Raw genomic sequence first — 18,388 nt, forward strand, 5'->3', positions numbered from 1 at the left:
TTCCAGCATGCTGAAATTTGTTAACCTAAACATCACACCCAACACTTGTCCAACTTTTTGGAATATTCTTCTCTATAACCAACTCAACTGAGACAGGTAATAAAATGAATTGACAAGACATAGCAATCAAAACCAATTTTTGTGATATTCTAATCTTTGGTAGATATATTTACATTCTCTACCTTCACAGGTCTCCATTTTCACTTTTCAAAAGGAATTTCAAAATAGCAAAACTAAACACCATTGTGGACTTACCAGATTGGAATTGGTGGCATTGGAATCATCTTCTGGAAAGGGGATATAGATAGCTAAGGCCACACAATTGGCAAAAATAGTCAGTAAAATAATTATTTCAAATGGTCTGAGGAATGGAGTTAAGGAAATTGTTCCAAAATGAGCACACAAAAATAAAAGAAATTTTAAAAAAACAATATTTATAAGAACTCTGTTTAAAGAAAGCATTCCAAGCCTCTTATACTCTGAAAAGAAACATATGCCTTTTTAAGTGCTTTTAGGAGCTCCCAGCCAAAATTCTTCCTAATATGTCAAAAGCAGTGTAGGCCAGTCACGTGCCAGAGTAAACAAAGGTTTCTTAAAAGTTTTTTTCTTTTACTTATTTAGATGGCATTTTCCCAATTTTCCTTCAAATGTGGCTGCACTACATGATAAGATAATAATAATAATAAGAGAAACCTGTACTATAATGACTGTCCTTGCTCTTTTTACTATTATTTTTTCTTGGTTGTTTTCATCTGCATTTATAAATTCTCAGATAATTTAAACAAACATTTTGGAGTTTCTTTTCTTTTGTTGTTGTTGCCGCTGTATTCTTGTCTCTCTTTCTCAGTTTCTCTCTCATATCTTGGAGTTAAATGTGAGGACTCAAGCAATAATAACCACTGTTAGAAGATGTTTAAAAAAAGGATAAATTTTGTTAAGGTAAAAAAAGTCTTTTGTCCAAAATGTGCTTACACTGCACATCACCATGTATACTTGTTTTGCTTTAAAATTATTTGAAGGAATATTTATTTTTCTCTTATTTGCACTTCACTTGGCATCAGAGGGAACACAGAAGTTCAGTATTTTAGGGACAGCAGGAAGCTGAGAGTCCCTTCTGACAAAGAAACAGCTCAGAGGCATTTCAACCTTGCAGCAGCTTTGTTGGGGAAAAGAGAGAAACCAAACGTTTGGCATGTTCAACAAAGCAATCCTGCACAAGAGCTCAGTGCCCCCCTGGCTGTCCAGGGGAACCAAAGGGCATTTTTCCACTGCACTTCATCCACTTCCATGGTCTCCCTAATCCCTGCTGCTGTGAAGGGTCTCCAAAGTCAGCCCAGAGACCAGATTTATGGTCTGTCTACATTTAATGGCCTGCAAGAACATCCTGGAGGCGACTTCTGGGATAACTCCCCAGCGCTCAGGAGGGGAATGAGGAGCAGGAGAGAATGCCAAGCATAACCTGTGCCACAGAGTGCATTTGAGCATGGCTTTATCTACCATGGGGCTGCCAAATGTCAGTGCAGCATGGATGATTTTGGTCAGCAGACTGCTGTTCTCAGCAGGCCTGAGCAGAAAGAACAGGAGATCTTCGAATGTTAAGCTGAGCTGCAAGATATACACAAATTCCAGGCACCTGACTGCTGTTTATACTCAGATGCATTCTGCATTTCACACATGGAAGACTCAGAGGGCTCCAGACTCACCAGACTACTGTGCTTAAGCCTCTGAATAATAGGAGATAAATGGTACCACAGAGGCACAAGAGCAGATCAGGGCAGGAAGAGAAATCTACATGAGAAATCAGTAAGACTTCTCAGGTGTGTACTACCCCAGGCTGTTTGTATAATGTTTACTGCTTAAATACCTGGATTTCCACAGGCTTTCATTTCCTTAATCACTTTTTTCCCCCAAATTTTTTTTGGTTTTTTTGGCAGGATTATTATCCATTAATTTATCACTGTTTACACATATTTTCTTTCACTTCAATTCTCTTTTTGCATTGTAAACATTAAATTCTATAAAATCTACAAATACACTGCACAAAAGGCAGAAAATTAAACACACAGCTAAATCCTTGTAAAATAAGGTAATTACTTCATTTCACTTTTTTCTTGAATGCAATTGCTCATTCAGGCTCTTGGCACTGTAACATTTGGGTAAGAAACACTGCTGAAGTACTATTTCATATTTGTTTAATATCTATTATGCTTAAATTTAGTGGTACAACAAATTAGGCTAAGTCTTTCTCAGTAGTTTTCAGCAAGTAGGAAAAGTCAGAATATAGAATTAAACTAAACCCTGTCACCACCCTTTGATATTGCTTGTTGTCATTGAAGTGTTTGATGTTTACAAACTCCAGATGTCCAATGAGAGGTTCTGATGGAAAAACAATCCTTCCATCAAGTCACCTAAAACCAAACAAAACCCCAAACTGCAAGCTTCAGCATCTTTGTGTTGCTTTAATTGCACTGTTTGGTCATCTCTTGTTCTGAGCAGTGCTGCACCCTGGCTCACAACACCTCATTCTCATCATTTATTGCTGATCTTATCCATCTATCAAATGTTACTCTGAAGACATGTGGTGACTGGGGTGCTGCTAAGAAAACCAATATTCAGTTTTATCCTGTTAGTCATCACCCATCATCTCATGCCTAAAGTATCAGACTTATGTCAGAAGCAATAAAAAATAGCAAACTTAATCAGGGGATTAAAAATTAGCATCTGAAGAAGAAAGGAACAGGCAGGCAGGTGGTTTAAGGACATCCAAAGATTGACAGGAGCATTTTTAACAAGTTCTTAATCTGAAAAGTATGTCCATGTCAGCAATACCTGATATACTCATTTTCTGTTTTCACCCAGCATCCCACCAGACACCCAAGGGAATAATATTATCACGTTGTCTTAAATGCCTTAATTCATTTTTTTTATCATATTAACTACTGCCAAGTTCTGTACTGCCTTTCCTTGACATGCTTATCTACCCCTAAAAACATTCTTTTTCTTTTGTATTTCCTGAAGAACCCCATTAGCTTGTGATTACTGCTCAGGGTTAATCCTGGTTTCTCTTTGAGGATGCAAAGGAGCAACATTTAATTTCAATTTGAGTTCCACCTCAAAGACTTAAATTCCAGCTTGCACTGATCAGACTGGGATGCTTGAAAAGGCTTTGCTCTTTGCACACCATAAAGCAATGATCAGACTCTCCCTGACTTTCCAGGGAAGCAGCACCAACCTCTTCACTCTGCAGTTCTGTGTCAGTGGTTATCATCCATCATCTGTGACACCATCTGTCTCTTGTTCAGACTGTCTGATCTGGCTCTGCACTGCTTTTGGACATGTTACTTTAACTGTATTTATTTTTCCTTTATCCCTTACTACACAATACTGTGTCTTATGATTTTGACCAGAATTCCAATAAAATCAACAGTCCTCAGCCCAGTCTCAGGGTCCTACTGCATACCTTTGGGGATTTTTACCTTGCCCTTTTGCCCCATTCTTTTCTCCATACTGTAGAAAGTGTGATGTCACATGTTTAACAAAAAGGTGTATTATTCAAAGTAGCAGAGCTTTGGACTGGTGACACCTCTAAAAAACAAATAAATACAAAAAAGGGAAAGCCAGGAGCTGCTATCAAATCCCATAGATTGATAGTCCTGACTTCAGATACCTTGACTATCTCCCATGCATTTGCTGGCCCATACTTTTTCAAAGAGCAGAACTCAACCACTCAGCCTTATCAAGCTATTCAAGCTTCTAGTGGTCTCTGACATTGGGGTGTAGTTAAGAATTCCCTTCTAATCCTCTTTCCTCACCTGCTCCCCCTTCAGCATAAACCACCTCAGTTAAGACACCAAAAATTATTCATGTGCTTTGAGTTCCCAGTGGTGGAACTTTCAAGCTGATGCATGGATTTCCACCCAAGGCATGGATTTCAACCCAAGGCATGGATTTCCACCTGATGCATTGATTTCAAACCGATGCATGGATTTCCAACCAATGCATGGATTGCAAACTGATGCATGGATTTCTACCTGCTGCGTGGATTTCCACCTGATACATTGATTTCAAACCAACATATGGATTTCCACCCAAGGCACCACTGATTTCAACCCGAGGCATGGATTGCAAACCAATGCACAGATTTCCACCTGATGCATGGATTGCAACTCAACGCATCGGTTTCAACCTGATGCATGAATTTCCACCTGATGCATGCAATTCAACCCGAGGCGTAGATTTCCACCTGATGCATGAAATTCCACCCAATGCGTGGATTTCTACCCGATGCATGAAATTCCACCCGATGCACCACTGATTTCAACACAATGCATGGATTTCCACCCGAAGCACGGATTGCAAACCAATGCATAGATTGCAAACCAATGTATAGATCACAAATCAATGCATAGATTGCAAACCTGGTGCATGGATTTCCACCCAAGGCATGGATTTCAACCTGATACACCACTGATTTCAACCCAATGTATGGATTTCAACCCGATGCATGAAATTCCACCCAATGCATTGATTTCAACCCAATACATATATTTCAATCTGATGTATAGATTTCCATTCAACACATGGATTGCCACCTGATGCATGGATTTCAACCTGATACACGAAATTCTACCTAATGCATGAAATTCCACCCGATGCATGGAATTCCACCCGATGCACCACTGATTTCCACCCAACACATGGATTCTCCCAGCCCATGCACAGGAGCTGCTGTGCACAGAGGCCTGTCTGGCCGTGTGAAGGATATTTCCATTCGACGATGCTGATGCACGCCCTCCGGATGGGATTCTTCAGCGTGAGGCACAGCAGTGCCCGGGGAGGACGGGTGGCTGTGGTGGTGCCCTGCTTCTTCTGCTTGCCATACTGCTGCCGTTTCCTCTGCGTGGAGCTGGCCGTGGAGATGGTGGCGTTGCCAGCGCTGCCCATCAGCTTGGCTTGCCTGGCAGCATCGATGGCAGCCTGCCAGGACAGAGCTGCCCCCGGCGTGGGGATGTGCTCCGGGGCAAGCCCTGCAGCTGCATTGGCATTCATGTTGGCATGAGCTGGACGGGGACTCCCATAGTTGGAACCTGTGAGGGGAAAAAAAAATTTAGGAATAAAATAAGCCAGAGAAATTTGTGAAGATGTTTTTTTTAAACTGTGGGAGAGATAGCTAGTGCTCTTTTTAAACCTTCAGTGTAGAGTAACTCAAATTCTTCATTGTAAAGTAATACTGCTATGCAATCCTTGGTCTTGCAAGAGATCCCCAACAAGACTGATGGATACTGAGTTGTTAGAAGTGCCTCCAATCAATGCAGCCTCCAGACATTCCAAGAAAAGAAATTATCCCTTCTTTTTCACCCACATATTTTGCAAGTTGAACTGTTTGAAAGTTCAAAAGGTGAGGCTAGTTCTCATCACCTTCTCACTCAGACATGCAGCATGATGCTATCTGGTACATGGTAAAGCACTCAAATGAAATTATCAAGTCCTATCACAGAAACATTCATGCTTCTTGGAGATTACCTGAAGGTAAGGTGAAATTTTGCCAATAAAGTTAATTATCCCTGCAAATAACACATATGTACAGGTCTAAGAACAGCCTGAGCAGAAGGTACAGTGAAGCAGAAACCAGCACACAAAGACACAGGTGGTGGCTTTTGTGCTCTGTATGTTCCTGTGCAGAGAGTTTAGGCCCACCACATGTTTAGAAATTGGAACTAATTCCATATCCTGATAAACTACTGAATCAATGGAGAAAGTTATTTTAAAAGCACAAAATAATAAGAATGCTAAAACCTGGCAGTCCCCAGTGTTGCAGCTTCTTTAGCCAAAAGTGAGGAAGTACATGCATTTGCCCAATCCTAATGATGGAATATACACATCAGGTGATCAGGTGACATGTGGCTGGTGTTGAGAAGGTCTTAACAGTACAAAAAATAAAGCCACTCTTTCAAGCCAGTGCAGTTGGTCCAGTGTTTCAGTAAAGACAGCTAAGTCACCTGTGCCTCTTCAATGAGGCTTTTACTGTGACCCAAATTAAAACCCCAGTCAATTCAAGAGGAAACAATTTTGAAACTTCAGAACAGATTGCTTTACTCTTTGGGCTATGCTTCAGCTGAGTTCTGCAAGAAATTGTGAAATATTAACTGAATTTTATCCCAGACACTTTTTTGAAGAGAATGTAAGCCCTGTTTAAAAAGTGCAGCATAGATTCTACACAAAGTCACAAGAGAAATTCTGATTGAGAAGAACGCCTTGCTTAGGTATGTCCTGTATCACATTTAAGAGACTATTTAATTTATTATGGACTTGTGAGTTTGCCTGTGGCCCATAATTTGAGGTACAGGTAAAAGGAGGCCTGAGAGGCCTGCAGATCTTGTTCCTCCACAGTTCAGCTTCAAAATCCTGCCCATTCCTGATTCAGCAAGAACCTGAACGGTGCTTCCACTGACATCTGAGCAGCAGGCTGTGCTTCAGAAAGAGTACACAGGGGGCAGAGAGTGGAAACCCAGTCAAGGAGTTAGATCACCTGCTTCAAAGCAAGCTCAAAGCCTCCTGTTGACCATGTTCCACTTTAGATTAGTGTAGAAATGTGGTGTTATTAAATAGGACAGATGAGCTCCTGCAGACAAAAGCTAGACAAAGCTAGACAAAGCTAAGGGAAGACCACTTGTGACACTGTTTCTTTTACAGTATCAGATGAAAGACATTTAAAACCAGGGAGTTGGAAAGCTCTTCTTGAATGGAAATTATTACTCAAGATACATATTTCATAGCTGGATGTGCAGTGCCAAGGTAGCACAGCACTGACTGCACTACAAATGAATGAAAGCAGGTGGAATAAATACAATTACATTGACACACAGAGTGCAACAGGATATGCCTCTACCTAGAAAGCATTCAAGATTTGTAAATTCATCTCACTGCATCACGAGGAAGGACATGATAGAGTCAGATGTTACTGTATGTCAGGCATTGCTGTAAGATTTTCAGCCTGTTACAGAGCAGGGAAATCCAGAGCTTGTCTCTGCTCACTGAAAAACCTCCTTACTGCAAACCAGCCAAAGGAAGCTGATGAGTAATGTGACTCTGATATGTGAAAGGGAAAGCTGAAAGAAACAAGAAATGGGAAATGGTTAATTCACATCCCTCACATTTTGAAAATGAAGAAAAAGAGCTTTCAGAATCCTACAGGCTAAGCAGATTTCCTCGATGAAGCAGGCAATCAAGTGGCAGACAAACTTAGTTTTCCAAGGCTAAGCAAATTGTGCACAGCACTACTCATGGGATACGTATTTATTTTCAGACTTGTTCCAGATGCAGTTTTTCTCTTAGCATCTCTTTGACCTCCCTAGCCTGAGGCATGCTGGAAAGGAAAAATAAATGGAAAATCACTCTAATTATTCTCCCACTCCAGCTTTTCTTTAATACTGACCCATTAGAGTGGAGAAGAAAGATGTGTGTTTTCCAGTAAAAGCAAACTTGCTGATCCCTCTCCACAGTGTTCTTATCATGCTGACTAGACCATGTGCTCCTGTAAATAAACAGCTGCTGCTTCTTAATGAAGACTTTTCTGTAATTTGGGAACGCGTCAAGTTCCATCATTATTACTTCTTATTAGTTAGGTTCCACATGAGGATCCAAGTCATGCATTTTGACTTTGATATGCCAGCAAAGTTAAGGATCCAGCTTTTGGTGGTTTTATTGCTTTTGCTTCTAATATGAGACAAAGTGCTTTGCTATGGGACTGCTGATCAAATTAGTTTCAAACAATGAGTCAGTAATGACAGATTTATATTAACAAATATTACAAATATTGGTTACTGATAAGGATCTCTCTGTTTTATGAAGCTCTGAGGCTGCAGACAGGATGTCTAGTAGATGAGAAATGGCAATGACAAAAGACTTGTTCTGGAGGTACTTGATAGAAATAGCTTGAATAAAAGAGCGAAGCTCCCACAGCTACATTCAAGAACTGAGCAAAATATTTTCAAAGACAGCATAGCCAAAGTTTCAGGGAGAATGAAATTCCACCCTATAATCTAAGTGCTTAGGGTTAATTCCTGGGAAGTAAGGAAAACACAGTTCCTATTGAACTCATGAGGCACCAAGCTGAAATTTCAACTACAGCACTCATTTCTCTCCCTCCACAAAACTTTACTGCAACCTGAGAGCTGCAGTTACTGGATTTGAGGGTTTTTTTTTCCTTTTTGCAGTGCAGCAGTGAAATACTCCACTCAATTTCCCCGCTACAAATAAAGTTTCACACTAGCAAATACACCACTATTCAGCTGGATGTTGACCAGAACTAGGAAATGGACATTGAGCCCCCACCCAAATGCAATAACTCACTAAGCACTGTGATCCACAGCATCATCACCCTGCTAAATCCCCACCACCCTTCAGCAAGAATTTCTACTGTTGACTGTGTCCAGCTGGTGCACAAAATTCTGCCCTTCTGTGCTATGGATCATTAATTTAAGCATCTAAATATAATTAAACAGAAAAGAGCATATATGTCAACAAGTTTGATTACAAAGTCTTTGGAAAAGACTTTCACTTGTGGAAAAAAAGGCAGATTTGTAGAACTAAAACAGATGCAGAAGCAACAGAAACACAGGTCTCAGAAATCGGAGTTAAGTCACAAAAGTAACAGGTAAGGCTGCCCTACAACAGGAAATGAACCACGTTGCACAAAGTACCTGATGTTGAAAGCTTACAGCTAAATGACCAAAATTGTCATTACCAAAAACCCTATTAAAATACACAGTGATGACCATTTTAAGTGGTATTTGAATTCTAATACCATCTGCCATGCCACCTATTACTATATCAAAAAAGCATCATAAAAAACCCCAACTATGCAGTGATCATTTGATACAAGACATGGGCAAGTTAATGACACAATGGAATCTCAGCTTCTGAGGGTTTTTGACTTCAGCTAGTTAGCCATACATTTATTTTAGAAAAAAATGTGCTTAGATTAATTATTTAAATGAAAAATAGACCAATCCTGATGTGGAATGTCATTACTTGTTTTCCCCAACACTTTAAAAACAGCAGATCCTAAAATCGCACACCCTGAAACTGCTGTGTTTTCCCCCAAAGCAGAGGAGAGCTGGGTACAGTAAAAGATGAGATTGGTTAACTCAGTGTCTTAACTGCTCTCAGAATGAAGGCAAAAAGGAAGTAGGAAGCTGGTCACATTGCTAAGATCATGTGTGAGACCAGTTCAAGCCCATGGGAAAAATGTTTTAAAATATCGAAGTGCGAGGTGTCAAAATCAGAAGCACAAAGAACACCACCAATAAAAAAAGTCAGTGTATGATATCAGCTGTTAATGAGGAAGAATGTGGAAAACATTGATCCATTAACCAATGGAAAAATCAGAGCATTTGATATATGATTCCAAGAAGGATTAAGTATTACATGACGTTTTTGCATCAATTTTTACTAAAAAAACATCCATCAAGAGTTGACGACTAGCACAAATAAACCCCAAACCAGAACAGGTATCATTTCCAACTGTAAAAGGGAAGTAAGTCATTGGATGGATGATGTCCATGCTTTCAGCTACTTTGGTAGCTACTTTGCACCCTAGAATGTCCTAGAATATTTAAAGCACTTTCTGAAGTCACCTCAAAGCTGTTGGCTGCTGGCTTGAACTCATGGAAGACAGGAGAGATCTCAGAGGGCTCAGAAATGGTAGGAAGAATCCTACCAAGAAAAAGTAGAAGGAGGGCAAATTTACATCCAGATCAACTTCAGTTTAAAAAAATAAAAAATAAAAAAAACTGGAATAAGTAAAATAAACAAGCATCAGTAAATACTAGCAGGACAAGTAGAAAATGAGCAAGAGACATGGACCTGTCATGAACACATTGCATCAAAGAAAACCAGTTTCTTCCAGACCTGAGCAACAGAATTCACAGGCAAAGTGGAAGCAGTAGGTCCATGCCTCCTCATTTTATTAATAGTCCTATGAGGTGTTGTGTGATAGTTTCATAAGAATTCCAGGGACATACAAGCAAGAAAAAAATTGCTATGTCATGAATATGAAACCAGTGGATGCCTGGGATCAGGTATCATTGCTGCACATCTAAACTGGAGGATGTGTCACAGGGAGGTACCCAAGAGCCTGCCCAGGATCTGATTCTGTTGCATGTTTTGATTCTGCTCAATTAATGATCTGGGTGATTAAATGGTGAGTAGTGTTATTAAACAAGCAGGTAACTGTGAAGCTGGGAGGTAAAGCAAATACACTGAAGGACAGGATCTGAATTTAAAATTAACTCCATGAATTGAAGAAAAAGCCCTTAAAATAGGATGGAGTTCAGCAGGGACAAATGCAAAGTATTTAAGCAAAATGAATCATCTGCCCAAATTATTTTCAGAAAAGCCTTGGGGGGTTTGTATTGGATCCCCAAGAGAAGTTGATATTGTCATCCAACAGAGCACAAGTTGATATTGTCATTCTGCCCTCTTCCCATTAAAATGCAGTCATAACCACGGAGTGCATGAACAGGGACAAAACCTGAAATGCAGTGGGTTTGCAGGTTTGGCTTCCCCAGCCCAGACAGACTGGCTCAGCTCAGGCTGCCCAAAGTGGGCAAGGAAACCAAGCCAAGGCCTGGAAAACATGAGCCACGAGGCAAAAATCACAGGACTGGGAATGGCAGGACTCAGCCTGCTGCTCCTGGGGATGGGAGGGTGGCATGATAACAGCCCTGAAGCATGCCTATATATGTAATATATATATTTTAAATATATATGTATGTACTTCAATGAACAGAAAGGTCATAACCATCACCCAACTCACAGGTAATAAGCAATGGGTTTTGCAGTAAAAAAAAAACTCAGGTTGTACCTTCCACACTCTTAAGTCTGTTAGACCAGGCCAGCAAAAATCTCTGTCTGCAATCACACACCCAAGGTGAGGTTTCTCGTGAGCAGCAGTTTCTTTTGCTCATTTAAAGCAAGTTTGACATGAAGAAAAGCCTGTGCACAGAAAGATAATGTATTTATTTCATCAGTTAGTCCATCAAAAGGGACCTCCCTGAGTTAACTCTGCTTCACCCCAGCCTTTAGATGATCAGCTACACCAGCACCTCCTCAGGCTCCTGTTTCCATGACTGTGTTCATCACCCCATGGTAGGGGGAAGGATGGGGATGCTCAGGACCATCAACCTGGAACTCTTTCTTTGGTTTTAGAACCTCATTTTGCAATTTTTAAAAGCCTAATAGACTTTCTAAAGCCTAAATTTTAGCCCAATGGACTTTCTAAAGCCTACATTTTAAAAGCCTAATAGACTAACCCTAGTATCTCAGGACAATGACCAGCCATATTCAAAACTTAAAACCTTGACATAAAATAAACCCACTTATTTTTATGCGAAAGCAGGTTTTTTTCCAGAAATCTTTAGTAACTTTTCAGTCTCCTTGCCTGGAACTTTCCTGCAGTAAATGCGAGGCTGCACTCACCTAAAACTCTTTCTTTGAAGCATGATTTGGATATTTTTTCCTTATTAGCCTTTTAAAAAATTGACAAGACATTAATTCTGTTATCTAACAACTAAAGTGATACTAGGGCTTTTCTCCCCCTAATAGAAGGGTTTTCTGAAGGCATTCTGTAAGTAGAGGTAGGAATTATAATGAAAGCTGAATTACAACTTGAACTGGAGATTTTTCTATAACGAAATTTATAATAGACACACACATTTTGAAATATCACATCAGGCTGAGACTCAATGTAGTTTCTAGCCCAGATAAGAGAGTTAAGAATTTCTCCTGTAAATTTTTGGGGGGTTTTAGAACTTACATGTACGAAGAAAATACATTATTTAAGACAGTTTGTTTGCCAGAGTTGAGACTAAACACTTTTTAAAAAATCTATAAAAAAATATAATTTTCAAGAAGTGTGCCTCACTCAACATGAGATCTTGGTTTTTCTTTCTTCCCCTCCTCAAAATCAAGGCTTCTTTTTCTGCATGCCACTCACAGAAGATGCAATGACCTCCTAGCAATGTGAAAAAAAGCCCATTTCAATGAAGAGCACAAGTGCACAAGCTGCTCTCACTTCCAGTACCAAATGCCCCCAAGTTAAATATTTACTCCTGAAAATTAACTACTGACATTGTGTGGCAAATGATTGTCATTTTGCCAACACTGTTTAGGTTTGGAATTTTCTCAGAAAAGTTCCACGTTGGTAGAACAGGCAGCACAGTGGATTTCTGGCTCATGAATGAGGCACAAGACTACAAGCAATAATAATTCCCTAGGCAATATATTCCCTTCTGAAATAAAGCATGGGACAGCTCTGCTTAAAATCACCACCTAAACAGTTCTCTCCATGCAAAATTCCCACATTTCAGAGTATGTTGCAAATAAGGTCATTCTTCTATATGCATAAATCTTGGATGTACAAAAGATCCAGACAGCAAGATACAAATTTGTAGGATTTCCCTTACTTTTCTGCTTGAAAATGCTGTGGTTTTCAAAGAGCACAGTTCAGGTGTTTAGGGTGGCTTGGGTTTTGTGAAGTTTTTTGCTTTGTGGCTTTTTTTTTTTTTTGTTGCTGTTGTTTTGTTTGCTTTTTGGAGAGTGGGGAGAAAGGAAGGGGCACTGTTTGTTTTTCATTGTGGGGTTTTTTAATGAAAGACATCATCTCTTACTTGTAGTAAAACCAAACTGTATTCCTACTTAATGATAAATTTGGGGTTTAAAGCAAATCTCTCTATTCTGTCCCCTTCACCAAAGAGGCATCTCAAACCTTGCCCAGGAGAATCTAGAAAGCTCAAAGTTTGAAAATTCTCAGCAGAACACAAAGATCCATCTAGCTTGGGGTGATTCTCTTCTGTTACTATGGATTCAAAAGAAACAGACTGGGAGGTGAGGTTTGGGGTTTTTTAGAGAGGAGGAAGAGGGGGGAAAAGCATCAACCCCGCTAAGTAATAGGACCAGAGGCAAATGCCTGAGAGGTAAACTCAGCTGAATCACAAATTCTATCAGGAGAAAAATTTATTAGGGTGAGGAGGTGTTAAGAGGGCAATTTCCTTCAAAACACGTGTATTTTTTACATTTTGTGACTTTCAAGCTACAAGAAAGGCCAGAGAAACTCACAAAGAATCCTTTTTGGGTTTCTTGAGATGAGTTCCTGGTGGCAATAGAAATCAAGCCAAGGAACAATTCCCTTCAACCACAGCTCAGTGAAACATTCATAAGACTCAAAATCAGCAACAGAGGAGCAGTGACAAACATCTCTTTGCTGATAAGAGGATTTGTATTTGTCTGAGAGAACCCAATTAGCCCTGTGTGTGCAGGAACAGCTAGAGAGGGTATTTTTTACAGAAACCCACATTTCTCCTGGGATAACACCATCTCCAGCTGAACACAGAGGGCAAGGGCAAGTAAATAAAACCCCAAAGTTCCTCACCTTCAGGCAGCTGTAGATGCATCTCTCATGGTATATTGCTTTGGTACATCATTTTAAAGTAGGACACCTATTTTTACGGCATCTGTCAGCACAAAACCTTTGCAGTAACATGCTCACACATCATGGTGAGCTGCTTGGAGGGACACCAGGCTTCCTGGGCAAACTCCAGGCACAGATCCTCAAACAGAGACACCAAGAGAGAGCTTTCCTGCTTAAATGTCACCGTCATATTTTCTGGAAAGATACCTTTGCCCAGGATTTCTCTCCTGGGAAGCTGAGAAGCCTCAGAGAAAAAGGAAAACAATAATTATCTCATTGCTTCTCCTGTGTTTGGCTGCTTTGGAATGTGTTTGGAGATTGTTTCTTTGGTTTAATGTGAATTGTTTTCACTCTTTGGCCAATCATGGCCAAGCTGTGTCGGGACTCTAGCAAGAGTCACAGGTTTTCACTATTATCTTTTTAACCTTCTGTAAGTATCCTTTATGTATTCTTTAGTATAGTTTAGTATTCTGTAATATAATAAAGTAACTTAAAATAATAGATTAGCCTTCAAGAACATGGAGTCAGATTCATTATTCCTCCATTCATCTGGGAACCCCACAAATACTTAAATGCAATTTTTTTCCACTGTTTGTCTAAATTATCATTACCACCATTACAGATCCTGGGTGCAAGCACATTTTGGTAAGATTTCCTGGACTTCAGTAGAATTTCTCTGGAGATTAACTGTAGCTCAATAAATTGCATTCTTCTGACAAACCTGTCGTCCTAACTGCTTGTCATTTTCTTATTGGTGAATGATTACTCTTCACTTGGTGAGTAATCTAAATATAACTTCCTTACAGAAATTAAGCTCTTACACTTCAAAAATAATCCTCACCATATTAGATGGCCTCCAGATTCCTTGTCTGAAAATGCAGAGTGGGATAGAAACCAACACACAAACCTGTTAATTTGATTTGCCTCACCCTACCCAAAGCATTTTAAAAAAGGGATTTTGTCTAAACCCCCTCCACAGTCAATGGGGAGATCATTTCTTCCATCCTTAGGACAGATTTCTGAAATACAAGTGAAAGCAGCTGCTCAAAGTGCCAGTCTCTCTTACTGTACAGAAGAAATCTAAACCACAAGTTTAATTGCACAACAAATTTCAGTGGATTAAATGAGATTAAATGACTCCCATTTATTTGGGGGGAGCACATGCATGCACATGTGCTTGTGCACAAGGTAGAGAGCAGTTCTGCAGCTGCTTTTGGCCCTAAGCATGTGACACAGTTTGGAAAATATGTACAAGCATATGATATCTAAATAATTCAGAGCCTGCAATTTCAATAGTCTTCATCCTAGAAAAATCAATCACAGTCCTTCCACAACTCATAGTATACTCAGTCCAGAAATAGCAGTCTGTTCCCATTTACAGCAGATGATGGCTAAAAAGCACAAAGGGATCTCTATGTAGGTCTGTATCTGAGTTGCAGACAAGACGTTTCAATAAAGGCACACACATAAACAAGAAATCAAACTTTGGCATCCAGATCTTGGGTCCTGACAGACAACAGAGAGGGGCAATTCTGACAGGCTGAGGACTTTTGCTTCCTCTTGCTGTCCATGGGGTCAGCCCTCAGCTGCACAAACCCAGAGAGCAGCAGGGTTTGTGGGCAGGAGCTCAGCAAGCGCAGAGAAGGAGAGTGTAAATCTAAACTTCCTATACCAGCCATAAGCCCTGGCTGCCAGCCCTCCCTCACAGTGGCCATACCCACAGCAGGAAGTCATTAATCTGCATTATGACACTATAACTCTGATTAAAAGGGACCTCTGAAGACCATCTGCTCCACAGCCTCCTCCTTTTCTAGCCCCCTCCTTCCAATTGGTCAAATTTCATCAACATCTTTGGCTCTGCAGCCCCACACTCCCACACTTTGCAGCATTATTGGTACCTCTGAGTCTGTTCAGGGTGGTGAGAACTCACCCAAATCAAAGATTCATTCAGGTAGTGGCCATACAATTTAAGAGAATACATACATATACATATATATACATATGTATATATATGTATATATATATGTATATATATATAAATCTCAATATATAATTGAGATATCTATTATATATTATTACATAGAGATTATTATATAGAGATATTATCCATTATATATCAATATATAATTGATAATTATATAAATCATAATTCATATTATAATATATAACATCAATTATATACTGTTATTATAATATCAATTATAATATTGATGTTATATTATATATCAATCTATATATCTATATATTATATAATAATACATATCTATTATATATCTATAATAATAAATAAATAATATATATATTTATATACCTATTGAGATTTATATCTCAATATATAATTGAGATATAAATCTCAATATATAATTACGGTATAAACCTCTCCAATTTCCAGAGGTACCTACTACATGATCCTCAGTGAAAACCAGACATTGGCACACACATGCAAAACAGGCACTTAAAAACTATTTCTTGCTTTCCAGAAAGGCAAAAATTTATTTTGATCTACATTTACCTAATTTTAGATAATGCATGCAATATCCTAATAAATTAAAGATGCACTCCCTTCTTGAAATGCAGGCAGGTTCAAAGGAAAAGGTATTTATAAGATGCTTCAGAGTCAAAACTGACTTTTATTTCAGCTATTAATCTTAGTGTTCTAAAAACCACATTTTTCTATTTTTAAAGTCTGATTTTTTTTCCTTCCCCTGATGCTTGGAATTATACCAACAAAATATCACCAAAACCAATTGAAGACAAAAGTTTTGAAACGAACTGTACAAAAGGTTCAATCAAACCCAAGAATTAAGTAAGTAAAAATAGAAAATTTTGGTGTTTCTAGTAATTTCAGTCACCTAATTAACATTATCTCATTTTTTAATAACTTTGGGCAAAATAAAAGTATTCAAACAGGAGGGCTCTTTGTAACTTGGCATCATTAAGCTGTTTGAAAGAGCACATGCAAAAAAAGGCAAAATTTGAATTGAGGGAAGAATAAAAGCTTCTTCTATCTCTATTTCCTTTCATCCACAAAACCCTCAAGAGAATGCTGCATACACAACATGATCTGCAAACCAAGGAAAAGGAAGTCCTTGTGAACCTCCCCTCCAACAAACCCACAGAAAATTACCAACCACATGAATGCAAACCATGGTATACAACAAAGGAAAACAGTGGCTTGGTTAATATGCAGGGTGATATTAAAAGATAACTAAAAAAAAACAAATACCCAAAACCATTCATTTACTCAGACTCGACCTTCATGGTCTAGAGGTATTATAGCATTAACAGATTTAAGTCTTATTTTTATAGCACTTTCCATAGAGGAAAAAATAATTTTACTGGGTTGTTTGGTACCTAAAGTAATATGTTCTATCTCCAGCATGCAGACTTTAATATTTTTTTTAGCTCCTGGTATCATCTTGCTGAATGTTCCAAGTCTAAATATTAAGCATGTGTAATATACAGATGCAAAAATAAGCACCCTTGGCTTGCTCTGCTAGTTGTGAGCATTCCCAACCTAAACAAGGCACTAATCAGGAGATTGCAACTGCAGCAAGGAGGGGAGCTGAGGGTGAGAGATAATAAGGGGTGGGGAAAATCAGCAGGAGACAATCTTTGCAAGCACCTGTATGAGGAAAACCAGCATCTGCTTTACATCCCAGGCTGAACACTGCCACACGTAACCCCAGAATGGTTCTTGAGTCACTGGGTGACTACACAAAGAGAGTTCAGCCTCTTCCCTGTGACCTTTTCTGCAGTGGATGCAGACAAATGTTTAAAGAAGCCTTTGTAGATTCTTTCTAAAAATAAAAGCTGCAGTTTATATAAAAGCAGACCCATTGATCATGAGCGAATTTACACAGAGCAGAGCAGGGGTGGCACGAGCAGATCCACGCCAGGTCTGCAGAGCACTTGGTGAGAGCTCAAGAGGCTCTGGGTCAGCTCTGCCATTGGGAGAAGGCTCTGGCTGCTCCAGCTCTGCCTTTGGACTTTGCAGATCTCACCAAAGATGGTGAAAGCTGAGGCTCTTGTCTTCCTTTCTTCCACAGTTTGCAGGATCAGCATCACAAAAGAAGCCAGAAAATTCCCTATAAACCACTCATCTGGTCAAGAAATTCTGTGTTTCTACTGCTCATTAGAGAACAAAAAAGAGGAAAACACAAAAACCCAAACCAGCAAACTAACAAAAACATAACAGAAGGCCTCAAAACATCCAGCCTATTTAAAAATTGCCATAAGTATTGTGCCCCCTCTGTTTGGAGGAAGGAGGTGTGTGCAGATTGACTCCTCTCCCATGACTGAGCAGTTCTATCCTTGTTGGCTTTTTTCATTCTGGACAGAATGAACCAACACACAGAAACATAGCCCTGAAAGACTTCCAACCTACGTGCGAGCCTGAAAGTCCAGGGAACTGAAAAAAAGGAGGTATAAGAAATGTAGAGCAGGATAACATCTTCAATGAAAGACTAAAAATAGCTGGAGCATCCAATCTTATGTAAGATAGAGTTATAAAAAATTGATCAGAATTAATGAGCACAAGCATGTGAAAGTTTTTTGACACACCTCATGACCCTTTCAACTTAATGGAATAGCCCTTATTATATCCAATATTTGGTAGCTGTAACTAAGCAAAGGCAGATGTCAGATAAGGTGTGCACTGGTAACAATGAGGAGCAGCAACCAGGGGAAACTTAACTGTGAAATGTCAGGGGTCACTTCCTGACATTATTTCACTTTATCTCCCCAGGTCAGGTCTGCTTCATTTTCTAACCCTTTTGGTGATCAAACAGCAGAATTCAGAAACTGCTGGGAGAGATTCTTCAGCCTAGCAGATGTCCTCAAAAATCTGTTACCCACAGACAGCCCAAGGACAGCAGGAAACTCAGAGCTATCAGGATGATCTTTAAAGTATTGGAA

General features: G+C 39.4%; 1 protein-coding gene across 1 annotated transcript in view; it reads right to left on the reverse strand.

The window, feature by feature from the left end:
- CACNA1C (calcium voltage-gated channel subunit alpha1 C) overlaps positions 1–18,388 on the reverse strand; it is a 416,271-nt gene that overhangs the window by 383,290 nt on the left and 14,593 nt on the right. Inside the window, exons 2-3 of the mRNA XM_066550899.1 lie at positions 4,764–5,087; positions 256–359 (exon numbers count right to left, since the gene is read on the reverse strand). Coding sequence (XP_066406996.1) covers positions 256–359; positions 4,764–5,087 — 428 coding nt within the window. The remainder of the gene's footprint in view (positions 1–255; positions 360–4,763; positions 5,088–18,388) is intronic.

This window comes from Molothrus aeneus, chromosome 5 (genome assembly GCF_037042795.1).
Source record: "Molothrus aeneus isolate 106 chromosome 5, BPBGC_Maene_1.0, whole genome shotgun sequence".
In the NCBI taxonomy this organism is placed as follows: domain Eukaryota; kingdom Metazoa; phylum Chordata; class Aves; order Passeriformes; family Icteridae; genus Molothrus; species Molothrus aeneus.